At 60.2% G+C, this 26,660-nt stretch overlaps 2 protein-coding genes across 6 annotated transcripts; one reads left to right on the forward strand and one right to left on the reverse strand.

The window, feature by feature from the left end:
• Positions 1-152: 152 nt before the first annotated feature.
• Positions 153-8,266, forward strand: MCRIP1 (MAPK regulated corepressor interacting protein 1). Of its 3 annotated transcripts, XM_059047652.2 has the most exons (6): positions 494-606; positions 711-738; positions 6,158-6,213; positions 6,293-6,411; positions 7,064-7,165; positions 7,360-8,266. In XM_059047652.2, the coding sequence occupies exons 1-6, from the start codon at positions 596-598 to the stop codon at positions 7,422-7,424; spliced, it is 381 nt and encodes a 126-aa protein (XP_058903635.1). In that variant the 5' UTR covers positions 494-595; the 3' UTR covers positions 7,425-8,266. The 3 variants fall into 3 exon arrangements, with proteins under 3 accessions (XP_058903637.1, XP_066877799.1, XP_058903635.1); XM_059047654.2 differs by lacking the exons at positions 494-606; positions 711-738 and adding an exon at positions 153-232; XM_067021698.1 differs by lacking the exon at positions 711-738 and having other exon boundaries at positions 370-606.
• A 3,129-nt stretch (positions 8,267-11,395) lies between these two features.
• On the reverse strand, positions 11,396-21,996 carry GCGR (glucagon receptor). Of its 3 annotated transcripts, XM_067020527.1 has the most exons (15): positions 21,822-21,996; positions 20,461-20,579; positions 17,534-17,703; positions 17,336-17,438; positions 16,486-16,593; positions 16,282-16,403; positions 16,090-16,196; positions 15,860-16,016; positions 15,613-15,772; positions 15,480-15,540; positions 15,125-15,194; positions 14,708-14,796; positions 14,421-14,559; positions 14,301-14,342; positions 11,396-13,937 (listed from the first exon to the last, which is right to left on the reverse strand). In XM_067020527.1, the coding sequence occupies exons 3-15, from the start codon at positions 17,591-17,593 to the stop codon at positions 13,716-13,718; spliced, it is 1,440 nt and encodes a 479-aa protein (XP_066876628.1). In that variant the 5' UTR covers positions 17,594-17,703; positions 20,461-20,579; positions 21,822-21,996; the 3' UTR covers positions 11,396-13,715. The 3 variants fall into 3 exon arrangements, with proteins under 3 accessions (XP_066876628.1, XP_058903602.1, XP_058903601.1); XM_059047619.2 differs by lacking the exon at positions 20,461-20,579; XM_059047618.2 differs by having other exon boundaries at positions 13,429-13,937; positions 15,613-16,016; positions 21,822-21,995.
• Positions 21,997-26,660: the final 4,664 nt, after the last annotated feature.

Below are 26,660 nucleotides of genomic sequence, written 5' to 3' on the forward strand. Positions count from 1 at the left end.
CCCGACGGCCCGGACCCCCCAGAATCCCGCTGCCTCGACAGCCCGACCCCACCATCCCCCGTCCCCCGCGGCCGCCAACTCCACACCCAACAGACACCAGCCCCTCAGGCTCCGCCCCTACCCCGCGCGCCGGCGGTCACGTGCCCGGCGCCCTCGCGCGTGCGCGTGCGCGGCGGCGCGCGTCACTTCCGGCCGGGCCCCTGGCAGCTGTGGCGGCGGCCGAGAGGGCGAGGTGAGGCGGCGGCGGCGACGGGGGCGGGGGCGGGGCGGGCGCGGCCGGGACCCGCCCTGGCGCGGCGGCCGCTAGGGGAGGGCCCCGGGCGGGGTCGTGGGGCGCCCGGCCCGCCATGGCGGAGGATAGGGAGGGGCGCGGTGGGGCGGGGAGGGCCCGCCGGGCACGGGGCTCAGAGGGGGCAGCGGGCCGCCCTTTTCCGCCCCTGAAGCTGCAGCCGACCTGTCGCCGGGGAGCAGCCCTGATGATGCTTCCTGACCCCTGAGCGCGGCTGGCCGGGCTCCCGCGGTTCGCCTTCCGCCGCCGTCCAGCCTGTCCCAAGCTCCTGGCCTCTGAGCCAGGAGGGGCGGTGCCGGGTGCGGGATGGGAAGGGGGTAAGAGGCTGCCCGCTGTCGGGGAGCTCACCGGGCCCCGGGGGCTGCCGGGGTGGGCTGGAGCCGCAGCGGGGAGGCCGCAGACATCAGATTTCCAATTACAGAAGCAGCCCAGGTTGTGAGAAACTTCAGGTAACGTGGAGGCGCACAAGTCATGTCCCTGACCTGTCCCAGGGAGACTTCCCAGAGAAGGTGGTCGTTAGCCGGGCCCCCAGGGACCAGCGCGATAGTTTTGGGTAGGCAGGACATTTTGAGCAAAGGCTTTGAGATGTCAGTGGGGAGTGTCCAGAGCTTTTAGAGAGGCGTGCAGGTGGGGAGGGAAGGGGGCAGGAGCTGAGTCCTGAAGGAGGAGGCTTGATTTGGGGTGAGTGGAAGGGCTAGCGAGATTTCCACGTGAGGAGGGAGGGGGATGCACACACTGGGGTTTGTTGCTCGGGAGGGAAGCTGCTGTTGACAACCAGGAAAGTCGGGGAGGGGTGGTGCAGTGCTTAGAGGCTTTGCCTGGGGGACTTCAAAAGACTGCCAGGCCCATTTGGCATCTAATACGACAGTGTCCTGCTGGCACTTGCTTGGGTGGTAGATGGTTTTCTAGAAGTCTCATTGGTAGAAACTGGGCTGTTGAGAGCCCTAAAGACACCGAATATAAAGGGGAAGTGGAGTCTGAGAAAATTAGAGTACCTATCAAAAATTCTAAAGGAACACAGAGTGGCTGCAATTGCATCATTGATTCTAATTCTAGAATGTCCACTGTCACTTTCCCAGACTACAGAGTGTCATCTCGCCCCGTCCTTAGGCAGATGGCTGTGGGGGGGGTGGAGTTCAAGACTGGGGGCCTGGAGACTGGGCTTTGGCACCCCCCACCCCCCATGCCTCCTCCCAGGAGGTCTCTGAAGCCCTTTGTTCCCATGGAAGAGCAAGGTGCTACATAGATCCATCCAGAAGGACTCCCTCCCTGTCTCTGAGCAGAACCACATCAGTGCCAGGGGTCAGGAACCTGCCAGGAGTACAGGCAGGGGTGGGGGCAGGCTCTCAGGTGCTCAAGCCAGCTGAGCCATCTTGACCTAGCCCTGACTGCTGTGGCCCTGGAGGCCCAGAGGTTGGGAGGCCCTTGGGGTCCAGACCCCATTCTGCTGGGTGGAAGGTTGCTTCACCTGTCAGACCTACAAAATGGGGGTTATCTGGGTCCTACCTCGCTCAGTGCAGTGGCTGCCCTACAATCAGCCCTTGGCAAATGTTTGCTGTGGCCAGCGGCGCTGCTGCCCCTTCACAGTGTGCTCTACGTTTGTGGGTCTCCGCCACGCCTGAGTGGGCTGTCTCTGCATTCAGTTTGCTCAGGGGTATCCTGGCTCACGCTTCGTAATCAACAGCAGCCCTTTTACTCTCAGAAGTGCCCAGCTGGACAATACATTCCTTCTGTGATTGCCCTGTCCACCATCATATTGGATAAGCAGTCACGGAGATCTTGTTTGAGATGGTAGCTTCGTGTGGCTATACTTGGGTCCCTGTTGAGCAGGAAGGCCTGGTGAACAGTCTTGGGAATATTTTGGCTGAGATGGGGATTCTGAGGCCCATAGAGGGAAGAGATTTGCCCAGGGGCAACAGAGCAGGGATGGACAACCGCCACTCACAGAGTGGTTCTGGACCCTGCCTGGTGCCGAGCATGCAGCCCGCTGGCCGCTATGGGCTAGTCAGCCGTGGACAACAGTCCAGGCCTGCAGAGCATACTGGGGGGCAGTGTATGGTTCTCCGTGGCGCCGGCAGCAGCAGAGGTGGCTCTGAGGCACAGACTGTGTTTGAGGGGGGGCCCAGTAGCTGTTGACACCTGATGAGATAGATTGTGGCCAGACTGAGGGCTTGATGGCAGTAGAAGACCGTGGTAGTGTCCAGGTGGGGAGTGACTTGGCAGGGTGGGTCTTGGGAAGATCGTGCTGGCATGGCGTGTACCAGGGATGGAGAAGAATAGTGCAAGATACTGTCCCGACACAGGGGTTGGAGGGTGAGCAGTGGATGTTGGACCAGGGGTGGGTGGGAATGGGAAGAAGTAACTGAAGAGCACATGGGTGGAGGCTTGAGATCTGTGGGCCAAGGAGAGACTCGCTGCATCATCAGATCTAAGACCTCAGTGGTGTGAGCTGGGCCTCAGTGGTCCACTGAGAATGGAAAAATGCTGCTAACCTTTGTGCTGGTGATTGCCAGAGGCAGCCCAATTTCAAAGCTATTAAAATAGGAAAAAAAGTTTCTCAGAGTTGATGGGATATAGGAAATGTGATGAGGTTTTGAGCTCCAGTCTTGAGGAAATAATTGTGCCTGATAATCACTGTGAGCAAAAGTCGGAAAGAAAACAAAGGGAGGGAGATGTTTGCGGAAGTGGATGCTCCCTCCCTGCTGGCCAGATGGACTTGAGGCTCCAACCTCAGTGGGACTCTTGTGACCTGCTGGGCCTGTTTAGGTGTCCCTGGCACTTTTCCAGGCATGCCATTCTCCCCAGCCTGCTGGTCACCTGGCCCCTCCATACCGACCTCTGTAGTGGCCCTGCTCAGCACTTTCCCTGGGCGGTAAACGTGCTCGGGTTCACCCCACACGCCACTGTCAGCCCAGGCCTCGCACCTCCTTTCACAGCCAGGGACAGGCAGTCTTGGCTGATGGTCCCACTTCCTCCCCTCGCTCCACTGAGACCCTTTGTACTAGGTCGATGGAGATTTTGTCATGCTGGTCCAGCGGTGACCTCTTTGTCCAGGTCTTGCTTGAGTCCAGCTGCCCTGTTGGTCATCTCTTGCCTGATCTTGTTCTCCCTCCCCCATCCATGCCTTTGCGGCTCAGCCCTCTCTGTTGGAGCAGCTGTGTGTCCCCAGGCTTCTGTCTTTGACATCAGTGGTATGATTTGCCCACTGTTGCTGTGGCTCGTGCTTGCGGCTGTCACCTTCTGTAGTGGAAACAGGCCCCGTGTATATTGGTCCCTTTCAGTGGCTCTTCCCTCTGGGCGCTGACAAGTACGGCTTCTCTGGTCACTCCGGTGCACCTCTCAGCGGCCACGTGGCCCTTTCCCTTGGATACACATTTAGGACTGGAATAGCTGTCATGGGACGTGCATATTTGTTAGGCTTTTCATGGAAATTTCCTTTGGGGTCAGCATGGGGGCCCAGCTCCCTGGAGGAGCCCCAGGAGGTGATGAAGGTGAGCGAATGCAGCTCACTGTCCCTCTGTCTTCAGGGGAGCAGCAGGGACCTGGCCTCTCGGGAAGCTGCTGGTACACTCGGGAGAAGCCTTGGTGTCTCTGCGTCCCGCCAGGTGGCAGGATCTCAGCGGGGGCAGGGTAGGGCCAGCACAGGTTCTGAGGAGAAAGGCCCCTGGAGGGATGCTGAACTGCTGGGAGAAGACGGAGGACTCAAGGGCTCCTCACATCTAGGAAGGCCAGCTGGTAGGACATAGGCCATTAAAGATGGACCTGGTTAGGTGTGACCTCCCCCATTGAGAGGAGGCAGACGATGACTCCTTTTTAAAGAGTCATTTTACTCGTCCTTCAAGTCCCAAGGATGTGAGAGGGTGTCCAGCACCTGGCCGAGGTGCTTCCGGGCCACTCTGTCCAGGGCACCAGAAACCTTGTAACTCAAGTAGCACATCTGTGTGGGCAGGCGCCCAGTGACAGGTGCACAGCTCCATGGTTTATGGGGGACACTAGCCTCTGGTCGGGAAGCCCAGCCAGTGGCGGCAGCGAGGGGTGGGTGCCCACTGTGGAGAGTGAATGCTCCAGGGGTCCGGGGCACAGGCCTCGGGACTTCAGTGACCAAGGGGAGCAGGTAGATGCCCAGAGAACCCCAGAGCCACGCGTGCACGTGCATGTGTGCAGGCAGGGCGACAGGAGCTGTGAGCTGAGTTAGGCCTGAGACTGAGCCAGGGGGCCCTAGGCCAAAGGCATGTGCCCATAAAGGCCCGGCAGCCCCCAGAGGCTGTGACCAGAAGAGGCCGAGGCCGCCCTGGAAGGAGAGGCCCCAGGGATGGGCAAGGCTGGGAAGGCAGGTACCCTGAAGAAGTGGCCACTCAGGTCCGAGAGGACAGACTGCAGGAGGGCTGAGGGGGCCTGGGCAGGAGGGGCCAGCCTAGAGTGGTCAGGGGCTGGCTGATCCTTCAGGCACCTCCCTCCTGTTGCATAATTGGAGCCTCCCACCTCATCCTGCTGCCGACAGCCCCTTGGGACTTGAGTGTTCTTGAGCCCTTTGAGTGTCCCCACGGCACCCTCAGGCCAGAGAGGGCTTTCCCTCTGTGCTCTGGTGTTCATGGGGCTGGCGCCTGGGCAGGAGAACCATGGGCAGCGAGATACCCCGAGTCCAAGAAAGAAGTCACTTTGTGAGGAGCTGGGCCTCTCCCCTGGGAGGGCACAGGGTTCCACGTGCCCACCCCCCCCGGAAACTGGCTTTATGCTTTTGTTGTTGTTGTTGTTGCCTCATCCTTTGGGCTGTGTTTACCTGTGCAGGTGTTTTGTTTGTTTTTTCCGGCCGCACTGTGCAGCATGTGTGATCTTAGTTCCCCGACCAGGAATTGAACCTGAGGCCCCTGCAGTGGAAGCACAGTGTCTGAACCACTGGACTGCTAGGGAAGTCCCCCTGTGCGGGTGTTTAAAGGCCAAGGGAGCCAGAGAAGAAGTACCCACCATGTCTCATCCTCCTGGCCCTTCAGGAGGGGCTGTGGCTACATGCTCTAAGCATTCTGGGGCCCCTCAGCTCCAGGGGTGGGTGGGGGAGGCACTTGTTCTCAAAGGCCCTTCCCAGGCTTCCCCCCACAGCCCCAGCACCTGGGGTTGCCCTGCTCTGGGGCAAGGCCAGGCCTGGGACTGGCCCTGTGCAGCCAGCTTCCTCACCCTGTGGTGTGTGTCCTCAGCCAGAGAGAGCACATTATCCAACTGGCCGGTTTGAGAGTGAGCCTAAAAACAGACCCCCATCCAGGGCTGTGTAGTCCCCTGGGCTGAGACAGAGGCTGTAAACAGCACACACCCCAGCGTCTCAGTCACTAGGTTGGGCCTGGCGACTTCCTCCAGGCTCACAGCCCTCCCGTCACACCCCAGGGACCAGGAAGCTGGGCAGCCTCTGCTGGGCTTCTCACCATTGGGAAGCACATCCCCATTTTACAGATGGGAAACTGAGGCTCAGCAGAAATGACACACTAGGCCCTGCAGGCAGTGAGGGCACTGGGACAACCGCAGGCTTTCCCCACAGACCCACACTCTGCCGGCACTGGTGTTCTGAGACGTGAACTGGGAATGTCAACAGAGCTGCCTGACTCTGGGGAGGGTGCTCCCAGGCAGCAGTGGTCCAAGTGCCGGGGCCACTCGGAACTCATGCTGCCCTGACTCGTGCATGTCGCCGGCCCAGCCCCATCTGGCTGACCCTGCCGCACCCTTAGTCAGCTGGATTGTGGCTACACCCTGTCTCCTGGAAGGCAGGGAGGCCACAGCTAAAGGGAAGAGGCAGATGCACCCCACGCCCTTCCCATCTCTGGAGCCCTTCTGGAGAGGGTGGTCTCCATCCCATTCCTGTGTCGTGGGCTTCCCTTCCAGAGGCCGAGGGGATCGGGCAACGGAGTGCGAGGACCACACGCCCTAGCGATGACCAGGTGGGTCTTGGGCAGTGGAGTGGCCTCCAGGTGGGAGGGGCCTGCCCCCAGCCCCTCCTCACTGGCCGGGCTCCCCCAGTTCCCCTGTCTCCAGAGTCGTCTACAACGGCAAGAGGAACAGTAGCCCCCGCTCTCCCCCTAACAGCAGCGAGATCTTCACCCCGGCCCACGAGGAGAATGTGCGCTTCATTTACGAAGGTACACGGGGTGCCCCCAGCCAGGTCCCCTGAGCCCCTCCTGCCCCTGTACCCTCACTCCGCCCCAGGCAGGTGGGAGGACCCAGCTCTGGTCACGGGAGGTGGTCAGCGCTATGGTGTTCCTGACAGGGAGCACCCCAGAAGAGGCAGTATTTGGAGCCAGTGGTGTTTGCTCGAGGAGAGGGGTGCCGTGGAAGACAGTGCACCCTGGGGAACCTGAGGCATCCTGGAAGTGGTGTGGCAGGGGGTGTGTGAGCGTGTGTGCACAACATTTGTGCCAGGAGGTGGGGGATGGAGGAGGCGGGAAAGATGGGGGGCCTGCCTGGAGGAAATGCTGTACCCCAGTGGGTCTCATATGCCTCTGTGACTGCAGCTCTGGTCATGGTACCATGAGGCTGAAAGGGGCATGGTCTGGGCAGGGCTCCCCAAGGGAATGAGGATGTGTTGGGGACAACGTCAAGTCAAGAGCAGGCTAGGCCAAGGGGCCAAAAGCTGTGAATTGGGAGTTGGGGGCAGGGGCCCTGCGGGGCCACTCTGATTGGGGGAGAAAGGTCAGGAGAGGGTGTCCTCCAGCTTGGACACTGACTGGGCCAGACTGCCTGATGCTGCAGGCCTGGGGGTCTAGAGCCCCTGACCACCCCTGCTTCCTGCAGCCTGGCAGGGCGTGGAACGGGACCTGCGCAGCCAGATGTCGGGCAGCGAGCGGGGCCTGGTGGAGGAGTATGTGGAGAAGGTCCCTAACCCCAGCCTGAAGAGTGAGTGGGGCTGGCCTGGGAGGGAGGGGCCAGCCAGGGGGTTGAGCTGGGGGCAGGAAGGCCCACCTGCTTCCTGCTTCCAAGACAGCCTGGCAGGGTGGGCTGGGTCCCAGGGCTTTCAGAGACGGGCAGGACGAGGGACAGACCCTGCCTCTCCACCTGCGCCCACCGCTGACCGCTCTGTCCCCTGGCAGCCTTCAAGCCCATCGACCTAAGCGACCTGAAACGCCGGAACACGCAGGACGCCAAGAAGTCCTAAGGCGCGCCGGTGCCCCTCCCTTGGCCTCTGGGAGATCTGGGTGCAGCCTGCTGCTGGCCTCCTCCTCTCCTGTGGGCCCACCTCCTGGGAGGGCGAGGGGGCCTTGCTTCCAGTAGGCTGAAAACCCCAGAACCAGGACATGATTGATGGCCGAGGCCTGCCCCTTCTCCCTGAGCCCCCTCCTTTCCTCTTGGGGGATCTCAAGCTACCCCCGACACTAGGAGGGCTTGGGCCCTGCCAGCCCCTGCCCTCCCGTGGGCCTAGGTGGCTCTTTCGAGCTGCCTGGCCCTGCCTGCTCCCCAGCGCCTTGACCCTAACTCCCTTCACTTTCCTCTGCCCCCACCCCCCCTACCCCCGGCCACTTCCAGGATCAGGAGGGAGACGAGGGGGCCTTTGTTGTCTCCTGTGCTGGTGGGATTGGGCTGGGTTAGCTCCGGAGGTGGCCAGGAGGCAGGACAAGGGTGAGCCCACCCATGCCCAGCACGGGTCCCCCACCGACCCCTGCTGCGTCTCTGGCCTGAACACAGGGAGTGTCTGACCCCTTACCCCACTCTCCAACCTGGCCCCTTCCTTCCCTGTGTCAGCTTCAGGATGGCACCAGCTGTCTGGGCCTGGGACACTGCTGGGTGCCCCCTCCAAGGGTCTTGGGCAACCAGGCCTGGCCCCCCCTTGGGATGGGGCACGGGGCTGGCCTGAGCTGGTGAGGCTGTCCAGTGGGTCCTGCCCTGTGCAGTGAGTTGGGAGGGTCTTCAGGGCCATTTTTTCTTCTTGTGCCCTCCAAATCCAAGTGTCTGACTGGAACCTGAGGATGAGTGAATAAAGGCGGGGTGGCATTGGCTTGACCACTTGGTCTGTGAGGCCCCTGTCTCGGCTGCCCACACAGGGCTGGGAATCCAAGGTCATGGTCCAGGCCCAGAAGTTCTGTCTGATCCCTGGGCTCCACCAGGGGGCTTGGGCCTCCTGGGGGGCAGTGGGAGGTGGAGGTGGGGGCCCTGGAAGGTAACACATCCCACATCCTTCCGCGGCACTAGCTCCTTGGGGAGCGGCTCCTCTGCTGTCTGGATGGAGGAGTGGCTGCTGGGCTCAGAGCGCCCCAAGTGCACTCAGCCTTCAAACCTGGACATAGCCCAGGCAGACAAGACAAACCGGAATTTATTTCGGGAACACCCTTTCCTGTTAGAGTATTCTGGGGCTCCAGCAGCCCCACAGGTGGCTCTGGGAGGTTTCTTTTCCTGGGGGGAATTCCCCAGGGGTGGGGGTGCAGGAAGGATGGTTCATGGAATAAGCAGCAGCCACGGCTTGCTGCCAGTGGGTGCTGGCTGGTGCCAGGCCCTGAGCCAAGTTTCTGTAACCGCACTGGCCTGTCTGCTCCCCAGGGACCTGTGGGGCATCCTGCCAAGGGTTTGCCTGCTGGGCTGGGTTACCCAAGCAGCACCCCCGTCTGTGGCTGGAAGGGGGTGGGCGTGGCCTGGCTGGGGTGCAGGGACCTGTGGCCAGAGGCTGAGGGCACACAGGCACACATGCCCTCCACCCAGCGTGTCCTAGACCACGAAGGATGGGGTGATGTCCAGCCAGGCCACTGCTGCACTTGTGGCATTGGGCAAGTTGCTGAGTCTGCAAGCATCCGTTTCCTCAAGTGGAGGTCAGCACCTGCCTCCTGGGTGCTGCCCAGTGCTAGTGCTTGCTGTCACTGTTAGTCACCTTGTGGATGCACTTGACAGGGCACTCAGTCACGAGACTTCAGCAGGGCCTGGACATCTGCATTCTGGCGACTGTAGTCATGGCCTTGCTGTGAGCCCAGGGGCATGTCACTCTCCTGTCCCACCTCAGTTTCCCCATGTAAAGTGAGGGTATGGCTGTGGTGGTTCAAAGGCCTCTCTCCGAAGGGGTGCTGGAGCCCTCTGGCAGCACACCGGGGAATGTCTAGTATTCTTGCTGTGTTGGTTAAAAATTGACTTAACTTTGCTCCCAGCCCTCTCTAGGTCATTCCTCCCTCCTGTGGGGCTGGAAGGTGGGAATGGGGCCACACTGGGTCCCAGCATCTGGGTCTCCCCTGCCCACAGCCACCCTCCCGCTAGCAGTGGTACCTTGCCCCTGTGTGGATGGGCCCATGGGACACCCCTCAAGGCCTTTTCATTCCCGCTTTCCCCGCCAACTTAGATTTTCTGAAACAGAGGCCCTGGACTTGGCGTCTTTGCCAAGAACACCTTGGAGGTGGGAATGTGGTTAACAGACTGTGCTGGGGTTGGGGGTGAGGAACTCGGATGGGGGCACTGGAGACGGAACCCTCACCAGCACAGTGGGCTGCCTGGCTGACCATGAGTGGCTGGAGACAACTCTTTCCCTCTCAGACAGTGAGGGTAGAGGAGATGAGGGGAGCTTCCTGGTGGAACAGGAGTGCCCAGTCCTCCATCATGTTCTACCCTTGGTGGCGCTCATATTACTGTCTGCTTTCATTTAGTGCTGACAACGCGGGGGGCGGAGAGTAGATTTTATTACTGATCTTACATATGTGGAAATGGTGACCTCTTATAGGAGATTGGCCTTAATCTGATTTTTAAGCTTTTACTGTTGTCAAAATCTGAATTTAGTAAATACTTCCTGAGCATGTTCATGTATATTAAGCATGAACAACAATTCCCTAATGTCATCTAACCCAGTCCATAGTCTCCTAGTATCTAAAATAATATATTCCACATGGGTTATAGACTCAGAATAGAAAGGCCAAGTGCATCGGCTGATTCTGCTTGATATGTCCTTTAAGTCTTTCTTAGTCACAGTACCTTCTCCCACATTTCCCCCCGTTTATGATTGAAGACCTGCTGGATACTTGATGTTGGAGCTTCCCAAACTCTGTTTTTCACCGGTTGCATCTTTGTAGTGTTAACAGACTCCTTTGTCCCCTGCATTTCTGTAAACTGAGGTGAGATGTGGATGCTTGTGGGATTCACTGGAGGAAACTTTGGATGTAAAGGGATTGCTCTGGTTGCTGTGTTGAGAATAGGCTGCAGGGTTCAGGGTAGAAGCGGGGAGACCTTTCAGGAGGGCCACCTCAAGTGAATCGTGGGAGGAAGAAGCTGGGTGAGGGGGCAGGTAAGGAGTTGGATATGGACTGTGGAATTTAAGTTGCCATTGGATGTCTGAGTGGAGGTGCCAAGAGGGAAGCTGAGTCTAGAGTGGATTTGGGAGGGCCACAGAGGTTGGAGATATAGTTTGGGAGTACTTTGAATATTGGTGTTTTTTTTAAGGTTGATAAAGAAGGGAGGAGGGTGGGACCTGATTCCTGGGCACTGCACTCAGGGAGAGGAGGAGGAAGCAGGACCAGGTACTGAGAGCAGTAGAGAGCAAAGTCAGAGAAAGGTTAGGTGGGGGACGACCTGGGGCTGAAGGCTGCCATAGTGTCCAGGAGGAGGCCGAGGCAGTCAGAGTTCTGGCTAGTTGCAGCCCTCAAGACTTCTCCTCCCACCCTCTCACCTAGAGGCAGCCATTTTCAACTTTTCTGCTGATTCTTTCGTTTTTATTTCTATTTCTAAATAGCATACATGTACTGTTACTTCTTGGTTTTCCCATTTCATTCTGTCCCCCACTCCCACTACACACGTGATCTTACCATCCGCTATCCTCCCTAGATTTTTCTCTCATAACTTTGGTTACATCAGTGTTGAGTATTTACATTATGATGTCTATATATTTAGAGATGAGCCTTGTGGTAAATTGTGATTTTTTTTTTTTCTGCCCAACTTTTTGTTTTCCTTGAAGTTATTGTGTTCTTTTTTCATTTGCTGTTTTCTATGTACTAAGTCCTGAACTCTTCACCAGGTCATCTAAATCTCCTCTCAATGTGTTCAGTCACTTTGATCCCCTTGAGGGTGTCTCTCCTGTACTTTTGGCCTGCTTGAGGCTCCCTCCCCGCAGTGACCCACTCTGCCTGGCACACAGCTGCCATCCTGGGGATGCCCCTCAACTCTCCTAGGTTTCATCAGTGTTTATTGTAGTCCATGTTTTCCTCTTTCTTGGTCTTCACACTCATTTTAGTAGCATGCATGTGGGGACACACACACACACACACACGTACGTGCTGGGTGGTTCCCATGCATTCTTTTAGGGGAAGGGCCTGAGATTTGGACTGGGGTGGAAGTGGGAAGGGAAGTAGAGATGGGGAAGGGTTAGAGGGCCTGGAGTGTTCGTCTTCCTGAATGGAGGGTGATGCTGTGTGGGTGCTGAGTCCTGCGTTAGAAAGTCAGGTTCCCCACCATCCCACCTGCAGGACAGCCTGGTCAGAGCCAGTGTTTATTGGCTGGATGAGCCCAGCCCCTTCCAGGCCTCCACCTCCACTCCTGACTCCACCGGCCTGTTCCAGTTCCCTTGGGGACAGGGACAGGGTGAAAGAGGACAAGGGCAGAGGGAGTCAGGTTGGGGAGGGCTGTCAGGAGGCCCCTAGGTGAGCGGCACACCTGCAGGGCAGTCACCAACCCCAAGCTCAGCCGGTGTGAAGGAGAACTTGTGCCCTCCCTGTGCGGCTTCTGGGCATGGAGGTCTGGCAGGGGTGTCCCTGTGGGCAGGGGCTCAAAGGAGCACTAGGGCTTGGGGAGCCTGAGATGAGAAGTGACCTGAAGCCTCAAGGTCAGGGGTCTCAGGTCCTCAAAGGTGCAGCCAGCCACACTGCCTCCCTGCCCTGCAGTCCCCACGGATCATAGTAACATCGCATCCCACCTGGGCCGCAGGAGAGCCCAATCTACCTTAACTCACCTCCTGCCCCTCCCTCCCTGCCATATCCGGTGGCACGAGGTGAGGACCCCCTCAGGAGGGCCCCAGTGCCTGGCAGGTGAGTAATTCTATTTACCTTTCCTGAGAGGCCTCCTGTCCTTTCATTTGCTGCAATTAGCTCAGCTCTGCCTGAGCAGCTCCAGCCCACATGGCTGGGCAGGGACTATGGACACTCCCGCCCCCACAGGTCCCGGCTGTCACCCCCCACCAGCTCCTAGGATGAGGGCCACCTGGCTCGCCCATTTGGCTTGTGCTCTTGGCTTCCGTGTCCCCTTCCTCTTTTGACAGAGCCCCTGCTCCTCCCCCGCTCCACGCACACCCCCCAACAGGCATCATGGCACCGGACACAAGGGGCGCTCTTGAGGGGTGACTACAGTCCTCGCACTGCTCCTGCACTTGCCTCCACCCTCTGCATCAGATGCACCGCGCCCCGGGGGGCAGCTTGGACTCAGGGCGCACCACCTGGCTCTTCCTGCGTGAGTGCCAGCCCTCGTTGACTGCCAAGCAGGGTACCCACCCACCAGGCAATGGGCAGCACCCTCACACACGGCTGCCCTTCCGCATGCGCTTGGAGCAGCAAGGACTGCAGTGATTCTCTGTGAAGTGGCTGTGTTGGGCTGTGCCGCAGTCTTTGGAAAACTGCTGCATCTGCACTTGGACAGTCTCGATTTGGGGGGTCCATCTCTCCCCGCTTCAGTCGGCTACAAGGGCTGCGATTGGTGGGGTGGCTAGAGTTGGGATGAAGCAGAGGCCAGTAGAGGACATCCAGTTCTGGATTATCTAGTTCTGGATTATCCATTGATGCCCTTGCTGGGCCTGAGTCCAGCCCCGGCTTCGGCTCTAGCAGGGAGCCAGGGCTGTTCAAGTGGGGTTGGTAGAAGGGCTGCGATGTCGGTGGCTTCCTTCGGCCATTGACGCCCTTCATGCCCCTCTGCGGGTGAATGGTGACACTTCGGGGGTTGAGGGGCCAAGACTGAGTGGGGCTCGTCCACTCTGGCCTGGGGTGGGGGTGAGCCCACCTGAACTGGGCTGGGGACGGCACGTGCTGGTGGGGTACCACCAGCCACCACTCACGCACACCCTCGGGTTCCAGCTCCAATTCACCTGTATGATGGGGCAACAAGGAGAAGTCTAGAAGGAGCAAGCCAGCACGGGCCGTCCACGGCTGCTCCCTTCTCACGGGGAGGCCCTGGGCCCAGCCGGCCCCTCTCCTCCAGCCCAGCTCTCCACCCATGGTGAGCACAGAGCTCTTTATTGTTGGAGGACACATGTTTTCTCTCAGACACACTGACACACACGGGGACACACGGGCATGCATTCACAGAACAGCTTCCCCGCCACACCCCCTCCCCCACCCCTCGGCACAGAGCAGGTGCCCCTCAGACCACCACACTGGGGAACACGTGGACAGCGGGGCACTGTCTGGCTCCCACGCTCTCGCCTCTGTTGGGCATCGGTTATGGACTGTCCAGTGATGCCCTCTCTGGGCACCTGATTCCAGCCACAGCTGGAGTTCGGGGGGCTTCAGAAGGGGTTCTCAGCCAATCCAGGGAGGCCGCCAGCCCAGTTGGTCTCCACAGAGGGGTCCTGGCTAGTCCTGTTGCTGCCACCGCCCCTTGAGAGCAGCAGCTTCTCACTGGGGGGGCCACCAGTGGGCCTGGCTCTGTGGCTGCCGACATGACGCTCCTCCTGCAGTGCTTTGCCCTCACGCCAGCGGTGCCAGCGCCGTAGCAACTCCGACTGCACCTGGGGTGGGCAGGCGGGTCGGGCCAGTCCCAGGGCCTGCCCGTGCCACCCTCTCAGGATCCCCAACCCCCTGGCCTTCAAGGGCTGTGTGGCGCCCTGGGTGTGGAGCCAGGCAAGGCTCTGTCACCACAGAACGCTGGGGTCTGGGAACACCTGCGGACCCCCTCACCCTCAGGTGCACTCCCTGAGGACGGGCTGAGGCTGACCCATCTCAGCAGGCCTGATACCCAGTGTCCTGGAAACAGCCCGGTAAGTGCAGGTGTACACAAAGGGCTCACACCCCTGAGGGGTGGGGCCGGGGTGTCTACACTCCCCCTGACCCCAACCCCAGGGCTGGTTCCAGACACCCCCCCCCCCACCTACCTCCTTGTTGAGGAAACAGTAGAGAATAGCCACCAGCAGTCCCTGGAGAGATGGGGGAGGTCAGGGCTGCACCCAGGCTGGCCTGGGGGTTGGGCGGTTGGTTAAGGGGTGGGCAGGCACCTGGAAGGAGCTGAGGAAGAGGTCGAAGAAGAGCTTGGCGGAGCGCAGGGTTCCCTGGGCATGCTCATCAGTCACAAAGGCAAACACCACCTCGTGGACCCCCAACAGGGGGATGAGGGTCAGCGTGGACTTGGCCAGCCTGCGGGGGCAGAGACTGAGCCACCGGCCCAGCCCCGCCCCCCGGGGGGTCCGGTGCCCCCACCCCCACCTACACTCCCTCTGGCCCCCAGGGGGTGTGCAGGTCCGCAAGCCGGCTGGCGCCCTCCACTCTCAACGCCCACACCCACCGGAATTTGTAGTCAGTATAGCGCATCTGGTGGGCTCGCAGCTTGGCCACCAGGAGGAGAAGGATGCGGATGAAGATGAAGAAGTTGATCTGTGTGTGTGGGGGGGGGACACAGCTCAGGGCAGCTCTTGGCCCCCACCTGTCCCTCCTGGATGTGGGCCTAGCAGCCAGACAGACTCTGGCTCCTGGGGCCCTGGGGCTGTGGGCACCCAGTCAAGGATGGACAACCTGGCCCAAGGCCCAGGGCACCAGCCAGTGTCCTGGGTGAGTGCCAGGCCTCCCTCCCTGTCCACCCAGGCAGGATGCTGTCTGTCTCTTCGGGCTGCTGCGGGCCGATGAGGAAGGAAGGGGCTGGGGGGCCAAGTCCAGCAGCCTCCCAGCCCTCCCTGCGGTGCCAGCAGGTGCCTCATTTCCTCACCAGGATGGCCAGGAAGACGGGGAAGCGCAGGATCCACCAGAAGCCCATGTTGTCATTGCTGGTCCAGCACCTGCAGGGTGGGTCCTGCTTGTGTCCTGGCAGCCTCGCAGCCCCCCTCCCCCTGATTCCTTGGGATCTAATTAGTGCCTCAGGAAAAGAAGGGAGATAATTACCAATGACCTCCGCCCCCGGGGAACCAGGTTTGCTTAGTGCCCCCCACTGCCTCTGGCCAGAGAGCCCCTGAGCCACTCCCACACTCTGAACCACATGGCCCTTCCCCACAGGGCCAGCCCAGCACCTCCCGGCCAGGAGAGGCGAAGCCCCCTGCTGGCGCACCCTCCAGTCAGATACTCACTGGATGTTCTCAAACAGACACTTGACCACCACCCAGGGGGTGACAAACAGCATGGGGGCCCCTGTGGGGGAGAACAGTTGTGGTCCCGTGGCCCCGGCCAGCCCGCCGGCCCCCCGCGCACCGGCCCACTCACCCCAGCCGATGCCCAGGTAGAGGGGGAAGCAGCTCCTTTCAGGGATGGTGGCGAAGCTCAGCAGGCTGTGCAAGTACACGCCCTCCACCAGCAGCCAGCAGTAGTTGGCCACAACACCGTACTGCATGAACACCGCGGCCACCCGGCAGCCGGCCACTGCCTGGCCGCGGGGGCAGCATGAGTGCGGGCCTCCCAGCTGCCTGCCGCCCAGGGCCCGGAGGCCAAGAGGCCGGATCTGGGAGCTCACCCCGTCACTCAGCCAGACGCTCACGCTGAAGTCGTCCCCAATCCTCTGGCTGTAGCGGGTCTTGAGCAGCGTGTCGATCACCAGCACAGAGCTGGCCTTGAGCACGAAGGACGCGAACAGGTTCACGTGGATGTAGTTTCGGGTGCAGTGCAGCTTGCTGTGGCGACAGCGAGTCAGTCCCCACCCTCCCCGCCCACTGGGGCCCCCCACGAGCAGGGCGGTCGGCATACCTGAGGCCCAGCAGGATGGTCAGGGCCAGGAGCAGGGCCCCCAGGGACAGGGAGTAGCCCACAGTGTACATCACCTGGAAGCTGCTGTACATCTTGGCCACCTCCTTCTGCAAATCGCAGTGGCCAGTCAGGGCTGGAGAGGGCCATCTTGCCCCTCCCCACAAGCCCCCACTGCACCTGCCATGGGCTGACCTGGACCTCAAGCTCCTTGTCGTCCATCTGGCACTGGGAGGCATTTCGCCACGGCTGCCCCCGCGGCCCACGTACCCACTGCCCATCAGGCCCACACCTCTTGAAGACGAGGCGGTGTTGCACTGCGGGGGCAGGCTCTGGTCAGCGCCCCGCCCCTGGGCTGGGCCCGCTCTGCCAAACCCCCCACATCCCTGCTGTGGTTACCTTTGTGGTGCCAGGGCAGGTACCAGGGGCAGGAGATGTTGGCTGTGGTGTTGGGAGGGGTGTCCGGCCAGCAGGAATATTTGTCAAAGGTTCTATTACAGACCAGCTCTGCAGAGGCGGGGACAGGGTTGCTCCTCAGCAGGGCCTGGCCTGCACAGCCCCCTGTTGCACGCTCTCTTCCCCCACCCCGGAGGCAGCCTCCCAAGTCTCCCTGACCATCCTGCCTGCCCTGGACGCCTCTGTCCAGCCTGGTCCTGAGCTCCAGCTCTGCCCAGCCACCTCCCCTCAGATACTCCGCATCTCCACCCAGGGTCTTCCCTCTTCCTAGTGCCCTTCTAGCAGCACTTCCATCTCTGGAGGCTGAACCCCAATTCTGTTGGCATCCTTCTGGACCCAGCACCGGCCCCCTCCCTCCCCCAAACAATGGCTCGGCCTCCCAGGCAGCTCCTCCCGCCCCAGTCTCTCTCTTTGCACCTGAGTGATCTTCAAAACTTGTCCAGAACGCTGTACCCAAGTCTGCCTGAGCACTCCAGATAATGGCCCATCTCCTTCCCGCTCACCAGCCCTGGTGCCCTCTGCCTGCCCCTCTCGGTCCACCTCCCCCACACACTGTCTGCCTCCTGGGCCACGAGGCTTTGCTCCGTGGGAGGAAAGACGGTGTCCAGGGCCTGGGCCTGAGGGGTGCCCAGCAGCAGGGGAGGGTCACGAAACACCCCAGTTCGGGGGCAGTTCTACCATTTCTTAAACGTCCTGGTCTGTGGCCCTGGGCTAGTCACCAGCTTCTCTACGGCTCAAGTTCCTCACCTGTGGGGGTTGGGGGGACTGGACTCAGGCCGAAGGCGGGGCTCACCAGTTGGGGGGGGCAGCAGGCTCAGGTTGTGGAGACACTGGTCGCCATAGAGCTTCCACTTCTCAAACAGGAAGTCCATCACCTGAGCGGAGGGGGCCTGCGGCTGGGGGTACAGATGGACGGACGGAGGGGAGAGGCTGGCGTCTGCATGAGGGGCAGGCAGGCTGGTGGGACAGGGGGACTGGCAGCAGCGCTCACCTGGCAGCCCAGCAGCAGAAGCAGGAGGAGGTGGGGGCAGCGCGGCAGGATGGGGGGCATGCCTCTGGGCAGCTGCCCCCCACATCTGGCTGGGGTTGCACGGCTGGGGCAAAGAGGTCCTCGTGGGTGCACTCTCCTCTGGGGGCTGCTGAGTATCAGAGCAGCAGCGTCTGTGCAGGGACACCCAGGAGTGAAGAGGCCCAGCTGGTCTCCGTTGTGATCAGCAGGGTGTCCTGCTCCCCTAAAACCATCCCTCTGAGTCCCCGAACCCTACTAACGAAGTGGGAGCTGGGAGGGAGGGGATGCCAGAAGTGGTCACTCTGCCAGTGGCAGGTTGGGGGTCTGGCCCTGCGCCTGGGGGTTCTGCTCAGGGTCCTGGGGGCTGCTCCATCTCACAGCCCGTGACTGTCTGTGTGACGGCTCTGACAGTCCCAGAGCCCCTCTCCTACATGTTGGTTAAGCGGCCCCAGTCCTGCCTGGTACCAAGATGTCAGAGGAGGGAGCAGCCTCCCTAGCTGCCCAACTCCTCCCTTGGGCTCTGGCTATTTTTCCCACCTATTCTTAGCTCCTGGGAAAGTCCGCACGGCAGGCTGGGGCAGGGTACCAGGACCATCCATCACGTGGTCCCCAGGGGCATGGCTATCAAGGTGGCCCTGGGCCAGCTCCCAGACTCGGCAGGGGCCAGGAGTGCCAAGCATATGCTTAGGGTGGTCCCTGTCACATTCATGCCCCCTTGCCCAGGACTGGGGTGTCTAGGTGCTCCCTTGGGCCCCGCCCAAGACTCCGGCCGGGCTTCCTGGGTCCCGTGGGCCATAGCACACAGGCAGCTGCAGCGCATTCCTTTGAGATTAGCACTGCCAGCTGCCAGGGGCTCAGACACAGGACCCCTGCCCTCGTGGTGCCTGCAGGGGGGACCTGAGGTTCCTGGTCCTCTCCAGAGCCTGCATTTGGGGCATCAGCAGCCCCGTAGGTCATCGTGTCACTGCTTCCAGAGCCCGTCTTCTGATCCACTGAATTCCACAAGGGCAGTAGGGAGGGGCTTCCCTTTGGGCCTAGGGGTGGGGCCCCTAGGAACTGCTCATGCAAGCCCCCTTAGGGCTGTGGATGGCGTCCTGCCACAGAGTGAGCATGTGATGGACCGATGGATGGACAGATGGACGAAACTGGCTGGCTGGAAGGCAGTGCCTGGGAGAAGCCAGGGAGAAGGTGGGGAGGAGGGATACAGGCTGTGACTGAAGGTGGAGGGTTCCTGGACAACTCTGGATCTCAGCCTCCTGCCATCAGAGTCCAGATGGGCCCTCACGGGGCCAACTCACGTGGGATCCTCTGTGATTCACTCTGCACCCCTAACGGGACCCTGAGATGCCACCCCACGGGGTGGGCGCCCGGACCATAGCCTGCCGTGGGGCTCCTCGCCCTGGCCCTTGGGCCACCAGCGCAGGTCAGGCCTGGTGAGGCAGGGCCCAGGAGTCGCTGGTCCCCAGGCCCTGGCCCAGGTGGAGGAGCCAGAGCAGCGGGCCTTCTCAGGGGAGCAGCCCCCAGGCGGGTGGAGGGCAAGGGGCAGTTCAGGTGTCCCCAGCCCGAGGGGCCTTATCTCCTGATTCTTATCAAACAGCCCAGTCTTCTGCCCTTGCCCACCGAGGCCACGGAGCCAGGTGGGTGAGGGGCACTGCGACCGGCTGCTGGAGGAGGGGAGGTGGCTGGGAAGGCTCAGGGAGACAGGGGCCGCCTGAACGGCTAGAGGCTCTGGGGGCAGGGCAAGGGGAGAGTGACAAGGGATGGCTGGGGTGGAGTAGACAGTGGAGATGCAGGCAGGGAACATGGGGAGGAAGGATACTGCCCCCTGCCCAGAGGCCCTGCAGCCGGTGGTGAAGGGAGGATGAAGCTGCGGGGATAGTCCAGTGAGGAGTTCCAAGGCAAAATGTCGGCCCCTCAGAGTCCAGCTGGGGTGCGGTGGCCAGGCTGTGCCTCAACTTTCCCATCTGAAAAGTGGGAGTTCACCTTGCTGACCTCCCAGGGCTGTTAGGAGAACCCAAGGTAGGCGGGGCCACACCCAGGCAGCCTGCCTTCCAGCTAGGGATCAGTTAGTCTGGGAACCACAGAGAGGAGCTGAGCCCCGGGGTAGAGGGGAGAGAGGGATGGGCTGCCCTGGGGCTCCTCCTTCACTGCCCCTCCAATGGCAGCCAGAGCAGAGGAGTAGGGAGGCCTTTCCATAACCCCTACTCCCATCCCTGGTCTGGTGTGTGGGGCTGGGAATCCTTGAAGATTCACCCCACACGGTTCAGCACCTACAGATCACAGGCTGGTACCCCAGCTCAGAGCACCGGTGGCCCCACGTCCCTAGGGATCAGGGCCTCAGCACCCCCCCACCAATACAAGAGGCAGAGGATGATACCTCTCACTAAGTCTCTGATAGAAACACAAGAACGGGCAGAAGTGGATGAGGCTCCCTTGCCTGTCAAGGGAATATGGGCAAGATATCTAGACGCTTCTCTGAATGAGGACTGGGCAGTGTGGGGCTGTGTAACGACTTTCAGCTGTTTAAGGCTGAGGGTCTGAGGTTCCTGCCCTGAGCACCCAGGTGTGAGGCTGCCGCCACAGGAGAGGGTGACATTGCAAGGCCCGGTTCTGGTCCCGGGACCAAGGTAAATAATTCAACTTCTCAGAGCCTCAGTTTCCCTACTTGGAAAGTCCCTGCCTCCTCAACACCGTGGAGGGCAATGAGATTTGCCACTTGAAGGGAAGGACAGATTAGCACGTGCAGGCCCCCTCCCTTCCGTGGGGGACACTGCAACCCCAGAGGCAGCCTGCCAGCCCCAGGGATAAATATTTGTTGAATGAATGGGGGCCGAGACTGGGATGTGCAGGTGCCGCTCCAAGCCTCCCACTGGCCTTGGCGTCGGGGCTGCTGTTTTCCACCTTATTACCCTCCTGGCACAGCACGGGAGCCGGTGGCCGGTGGAGGCGGGGGACTACCGGTCAGGGACCAAGTCTCCTCCCTTCATGGACCTGGAGGCTTCGCTCCCTCTCCGGCCCTGGACTGCACCTGCCCAGCACAGATAGCTCAGGATCAGAGACTGGTGGAGTGGGAAGGAGGGCCAGCTTTCTCCCGGCCCCAGCTCACCCCCTCCTCTCTTTCCCAGCCCCCTCTCTACACCACGGGCTGGCTGGCCAGTGTTCTGTCTCCCCGCCTGGCAGAACGCACCACTCCTGGGTGCTCAAAGCTCAGCTGTTTCCCCAGTTTCCCCCTGGGGATGCCCCAGGACTCCCAGACCTGCAGCTGGGGGAGGGGCGCCCAGGATGGGTGGATCTCCATGGAGAGTGGGGTGCTGGTCACCCCAGCTCCTCCCAGGATCTGAATGGGTGTGGTTGAGGCCTGCCAGCCTCTGATGGGTATGGGGGTGGGGGGTGTTTGTGAAACCAGAGCAAGTAGCGGAGGGTCATGGCCCCAGGGCGGGATCAGGGGCCACAGGTTGTTGACAAAGCCCGATTCCTGCGTCCTCCTCCCACTCTGTGGGGGCAGGGCGGGCCTGGATGTGGGCCAGGGTGCTACTCCCCCACCAACCCTCATCCCCCAGCACAGAAGGGCCGAAAACAGCCCGGACAGGTCCTCGGAGGATGCGGGCGCCCAGACCTCAGGAGTCAGTCCGTTTCTGGTGGGGGCAGAAATCCTGCGGCCCAGAAGTGTGAGTGGGGGCCGCCGGAGAGGAAGGAGCAGTCAGTCAGGCCAGTGACCTGCCCTCCCTGCGGATCAAAGTGACAAGTGTAGGCTCCGCGGATGACGCCCCTTGGCCCCTCGGGAAAACCCGGGTAACCAAGATACTGCTGGGGAGCTTTGGGAAGCAGGGGCCCGCTGAAGGGAAGCCGGGCTGCCCCTCGCGCCTCTGGGGGTGTCTCCGAGGTTCCGTGTATGCGCGGGGCGGGGGGGTGGCGGGGAAGCGGGGGTGCTGGAGGGAGGAGTCGGGAGCGGAGAGGGGCAGCAGGACAGAGCGCCTGGTGCTCACAGACACCCCACCCTTTTCCCCCCCGAGACGCGCTCCCCAGGGAGGAGAGGACGGGGGAAGCGCTGAGACCCCCAACCTTCTCGATAGTGCGGAACCAGGTTGACCGTCCGAGCTGGAAGGACGCATCCTGGGGTTGGGAACGGGGTGTCTGACGGGGATGAGGACAGCGACACCTGGGGCCCGAAACCTCCCACCTAAGATAGGGGTTTGCGCCGGCCAGTCCCGCGCTCCCGCCTTCGGCCCCTGGCCGGGAACGTGTCCTCGAGCCTGGCCCAGGTGCTCACCGCGCGCCGCTCCGGCCGCTCGGCGATCCCCGCAGCCCTCCGCGCGCACTGTTCAGGCGCCGGCCGCCGCTCCTCTCCACGGCGCTGCAGATTAGGGTCGGCGCCGGTTCCGCGCCCGCGCCTCGCGCCAGCCACTAGCAAACTTTCCGGCGGCTACGCTCGGCGGCGGCGGACTGAGAGGAGGAGTGGGCGGGGGCGGGGGCGGGGGCGGGGGCGGGAGCGGCCCGAGGGTCCCCGCCCGCGCCTCCGCCCTCCTGCCGCGCTTCGGAGAGCGACTGCGGGCCCGGGAGCCCCTGCCCGCAGACCCCTCCCCGCGCGCCTGTGCCCGACTCCTGCCTTGCGCACTCCTACCTCACGAGGCCTTCCCCGCAGAACCCCCAACCCAGAGCTCACTCGGCAGACCCCCACCCGGGCGACCCGGGCCGGCAGACGGCAGCTCCCCGCGGGGACAGCAGCGGTGGATGGACAGGTGCGGTGTGTGGCGGGCGCGCGGCCGGGGGTGGGGGCTGTGACTTCAAGCCCCTTCCTCTCTTCTCCTCCGCGTTCCCGGGCCCTCACAGCTTCTTTCCCGGGTACTGACTGTCGAAAGAACTGACCCCCCCACTTACCCCGCACCGTGGCTCCTAGGCGGCCCTCCCACCGCGCCCAGACCAGGCGGGACTGCAGTGGGGGGCCAAGGCGGGGAAGGGCGGCCCCTGGGGTGCCTCTTTAAGCCCAAGGGTCCTGTGCCATGTCCCTTAAGCACCCTCCAGCACCGTTCATCCAACAGCACAACCCCTCCCTCCGGGCACCCCCAACCCCAGCAGTCAGCCCCCAGTGACCGCCGGGTCACCAAACCCCATGCACACTTTGGGGCCTCCTCTTTCCTGGCCTTTCAGTATCTGGGGATATTGACGGTCATGCCCTCCTTCTGGAAAGTTCTCCCATGGCTCTGGCTTCCAGGCTGGCGTTCCCACCTCCTTCTCTCTGCATTCCCCTCCACCTTCCCTTGGACACTTCCTAATGTTCCCACTGCCAGATGCCCAGGACCCCACCAGAACCCCTCTCCCCTGACCCGCTCCCATCTCCTGAATGTACTTCCTCTGCCCACCCACCTGCTGGACTCCTGGCAGGGATCCTGAGGTCTCCAGTGCATCACCAAATCCTGATTCTCCCTCTCGCATTTCTCTGGAATCTGTCTGGGCTGCCTCTCCACTGTCAACCACTGTCTGGCCACCATCACCCTGGGATGCCCTCCCTGGCCCACTGGGTCAGCTCTTTTGTTAGATGGTGTCTTTTGTCTTTGGGGCCCTTATCCCTACTTCTGTTTTGGGGGACACTGGAACCCGTGGTTCTCCCCTACCCCTGGCTCCCCCCTCCTTCCAGCCCCCAGAGCAGAGCTGAAGCTGGTCCCAGCGCCCTGTGACATACCCACAGGTAGCTGGTGCTTGGTAACCTGACCTCCACACACCTGCCCTGCCACTGTCTGAAGGCTCAGGAGGAGGGGCATTTCTGGGGGTGCCCTCCAGACCCCCATTCTTACCAGCTCACCTGGAACCCTGTCCCCAGAGCAGCCTGTTTTGGTTCAGGCAGTGGCCAGAAGGCAAAGGTCAGAGGCAAAGGTCAGAAAGTCTGGCTCTGCTTGCATAGGGCTGAATGTGCAAGTGCTGGATGCAGGTGCTGGGGGAGAGGAGCTTTCTGAGATCGGTGCCCCCAAACCCCCACCCCCCATCCTCCTCTCCCTTTGCACCCCTCTTCCAATTCTCCTTCCACTTGTCTTGGGGCAGGGCGCCTGCGCGGGCAACAGAGATCTGCGTAGGTGCCCCCTCGTCTCCCTACAGCTGTGATCTTGGGATCTTGCTTGTGATCTTGGTGGGCTCCTGCCTGTGAGCAGGGTCACTGGCACCACTCTGGGTGGCTGTGAGGCTCAGGGGAGAAGCTACAGGTTCTCCCTGGAGGTGGGATAAATCTGAGGAGCTGGGAAGGTCATCCCTGCTGTGTGACCTTCAGAGAGGCCCTTTCCTCTCTGGAACTTATTTTCCTGAGGAAATTCTGGTTGGGTGGAGGCCCAGCAGTCTGGGGGAGGGGCTGGGTGGCCTGAGTTGGGTTCTAGCAGGAAGAGGTGTGAAAGAATAAATGTAGAGTTTATTCATAAATGTATGAAATGGGGGGGCATACCTGAAATGTGTGGACACAGTGGGGAGCAGAAGGGGGAGGGAGAGGGAAGAGATGGGGGAGGGGGTGCCTTCCTGGGCTGGGCCACCTTTATTTACGTAACAGAATTCATAAGACATAAATAGAGCAGAAACTGGGAATGAAGGGGGCTGGGCCTTCCCAGGGAGCATTGGAGGCCTGGGGAGTGAGGAAGGGGTCTGTCCATCACTGAGTCCCTGAGGGTCCCGATGGGGGTGGCACCCTGGAGGTGTGCTGGCTCCAGTGTGCCAGGGCAGGCCGGGGTTGGGGGCTGCCCTCCACAGCCACAGGAGTGCTGTTCCGTCTGTCTTTGCTGTGGGCTCCGGAGAGTACACCAGCAGAGCTCAATTCAGGCATTTGGCTGAATGTTGTGAACTGGTACTGCCCACAAAGCCTGGCAGGGAGAACCAGACACCCCATCATCGAGTTCTGGGTGGGAGATGATGATAAGTGGCCAAGAAAGAGGTGGCCAGATTGGGTGGTGCTGGGCAGAAACCCAGGGCAGAGGGACCCCCCAGCTCATCAGGACCCAGAAAATGTGGAGCTGCAGGAAAGGATGCGGGGGGAAAAGAGATGGTGTCCCTAGACAGAGCTGCTGTTAATGTCACAGGGTGGTTCCTTTCAGGTCTCTTACTGTTGCTTTTTTAAAAAAAATAATTAATTAATCAATTGTTTTTGTCTGCGTTGGGTCTTCGTTGCTGCGTGTGTGCTTTCTCAAGTTGTGGTGAGCGGGGGCTACTCTTCGTTGCGGTGCGCAGGCTTCTTATTGCGGTGGCTTCTCTTGTTGCGGAGCACGGGCTCTAGGTGCGAGGGCTTCAGTAGTTGTGGCGCATAGGCTTATTTGCTCCATGGCACGTGGGATCTTCCTGGACCAGGGCTCGAACCCGTGTCGCCTGCACTGGCAGGCAGATTCTTTATTTTATTTTATTTTTTATTCATTTATTTAGTTTTTGGCTGCATTAGGTCTTCGCTGCTGCACACAGGTTTTCTCTAGTTGCTGAGAGCTGGGGCTACTCTTTGTTGCGGTGCACAGGCTTCTCATTGCAGTGGCTTGTCTTTTTGCGGAGCATGGGCTCTAGGCGCATGGGCTTCAGTAGTTGTGGCTCGTGGGCTTTAGAGAGCAGGCTCAGTAGTTGTGGCACACAGGCTTAGTTGCTGCGCAGCATGTGGGATTTTCCTGGACCAGGGCTCGAACCCATGTATCCTGCGTTGGCAGGTCTATTCTTAACCACTGCGCCACCAGGGAAGTACCCTACTGTTGCTTTTGATAGAATTTTGTATCCAGCTTTCCCAGCATAGCTGGTAACATAAGCATTTCCCCATCTTAATAAGAGGCCTTCTCAACACGATGGTACTTGGGCACTTGGCATTCTATTGTGTGGATCTGTCAGACTTTACTCAACCATTCACAGGCTATAGGAATCAGAAAAGGGAACAACCCAAAGCCCCAGCGAATGGGCGCTAAGCTGCATCCTGGTGCCTCGCTCAGACATTCTTGAGAGACTGAGAACCAATGGAAAAGAGGACACTGGATGAAACAGAGCTAATGCAGAGACCAGAAGAAAACTTTAGGTGATCATCCTCAGATAGGAAAAGACAAGGCACCCCTGCGACTAGGACAGGGCACTTTGGAAAACAGGCAGAGAACAAGAAAGAGACCTTGTGAAATGACAAAAAAGAATCTAAAAACTTAAAAATTTAATAGAAGGATTGAAAGAATGAGTTGAGGAAATCTCACAGAAGAAAGAACAAACATCTGAGAGACAGAAACTAGGAAAGAGAAGATAAGAGATGGTGGAGGATCTATGCAGAAAGTCTAGCACTTGCGGGACAGAGTTTCCAAAACGAGATCAGAGGAGGAGGAGACAACTGTGAACAAATAATACAAAGCTCTTCCCAGAACCTCTGTAGCGGAAAAGCCGCCAAGCGGCCAGCACAGTAAAAACAGCAAACCAGCTAACGGATTCAAAAACTCCACCACGTTGCATCATCATGAAGTTTCAAAGTCATCAGAATAAAGAGAAGATATTGTAAGTTTCTAGAGTGTGAACGTAGGTCTCCCGGAGAGGGCACTGCTCAGCGTGGCATAAGACCTGTCGCCAGCAGCCAAGCGAGACACGTTCCCAGGGACAGGACTTCTCACCTCACATCCTCTCTCCAGGCCCACCATCCTCCAGGTCGTGCTGCAGGTGCTAGGGCAGAATAGGACATTTCCAGACACCAGAGGACTCTTACTTCCCACGCAGCTCTTCTTAAGAAGCTCTGAGGTTGAGCCACCCAGCATGGAGCGGGGTGCCATGCCAGTCAAGAAGATACTGGATTTTGAAGGCTTAGTACAAAAACAGAACGTAAAGTATCATGAATTGTATGTGCTGGTCACATGTTGAAGGGATCCTCTTCCTGACAAATTGGTTTAAATAAAAGGTATTACTAAAGTTAATTTCACCTGTTCCTTTTCCTTTTTAAAAATAATTTATTTTATTTATTTATTTTTGGCTACATTGGGTCTTCATTGCTGCGCTTGGGCTTTCTCTAGTTGCGGTGAGCAGGGGCTACTCTTTGTTGCGGTGCGTGGGCTTCTCACTGCGGTGGCTTCTCTTGTTGTGGAGCACGGGCTCTAGGCACGCAGGCTTCAGTAGTTGTGGCACATGGGCTCAGTAATTGTGG

The sequence above is a fragment of the Kogia breviceps genome, chromosome 19 (assembly GCF_026419965.1).
Source record: "Kogia breviceps isolate mKogBre1 chromosome 19, mKogBre1 haplotype 1, whole genome shotgun sequence".
NCBI lineage: Eukaryota > Metazoa > Chordata > Mammalia > Artiodactyla > Physeteridae > Kogia > Kogia breviceps.

Excerpts from the sequence above, each read along its gene's own strand:
- MCRIP1 (XM_059047652.2), top strand. Across the intron at positions 739-6,157 it reads CAGGTTGTGAGAAACTTCAG|AGGCCGAGGGGATCGGGCAA; the intron begins GTAACGTGGAGG and ends CTTCCCTTCCAG. Across the intron at positions 6,412-7,063 it reads TGTGCGCTTCATTTACGAAG|CCTGGCAGGGCGTGGAACGG; the intron begins GTACACGGGGTG and ends TGCTTCCTGCAG.
- GCGR (XM_059047618.2), bottom strand. The coding sequence starts at position 17,593 with ATGCCCCCCATCCTGCCGCGCTGCCCCCACCTCCTCCTGCTTCTGCTG. Across the intron at positions 16,017-16,089 it reads ACCATCCTGCTGGGCCTCAG|CAAGCTGCACTGCACCCGAA; the intron begins GTATGCCGACCG and ends CTGTCGCCACAG. Across the intron at positions 14,797-15,124 it reads CCGTCTTCCTGGCCATCCTG|ATCAACTTCTTCATCTTCAT; the intron begins GTGAGGAAATGA and ends CCACACACACAG.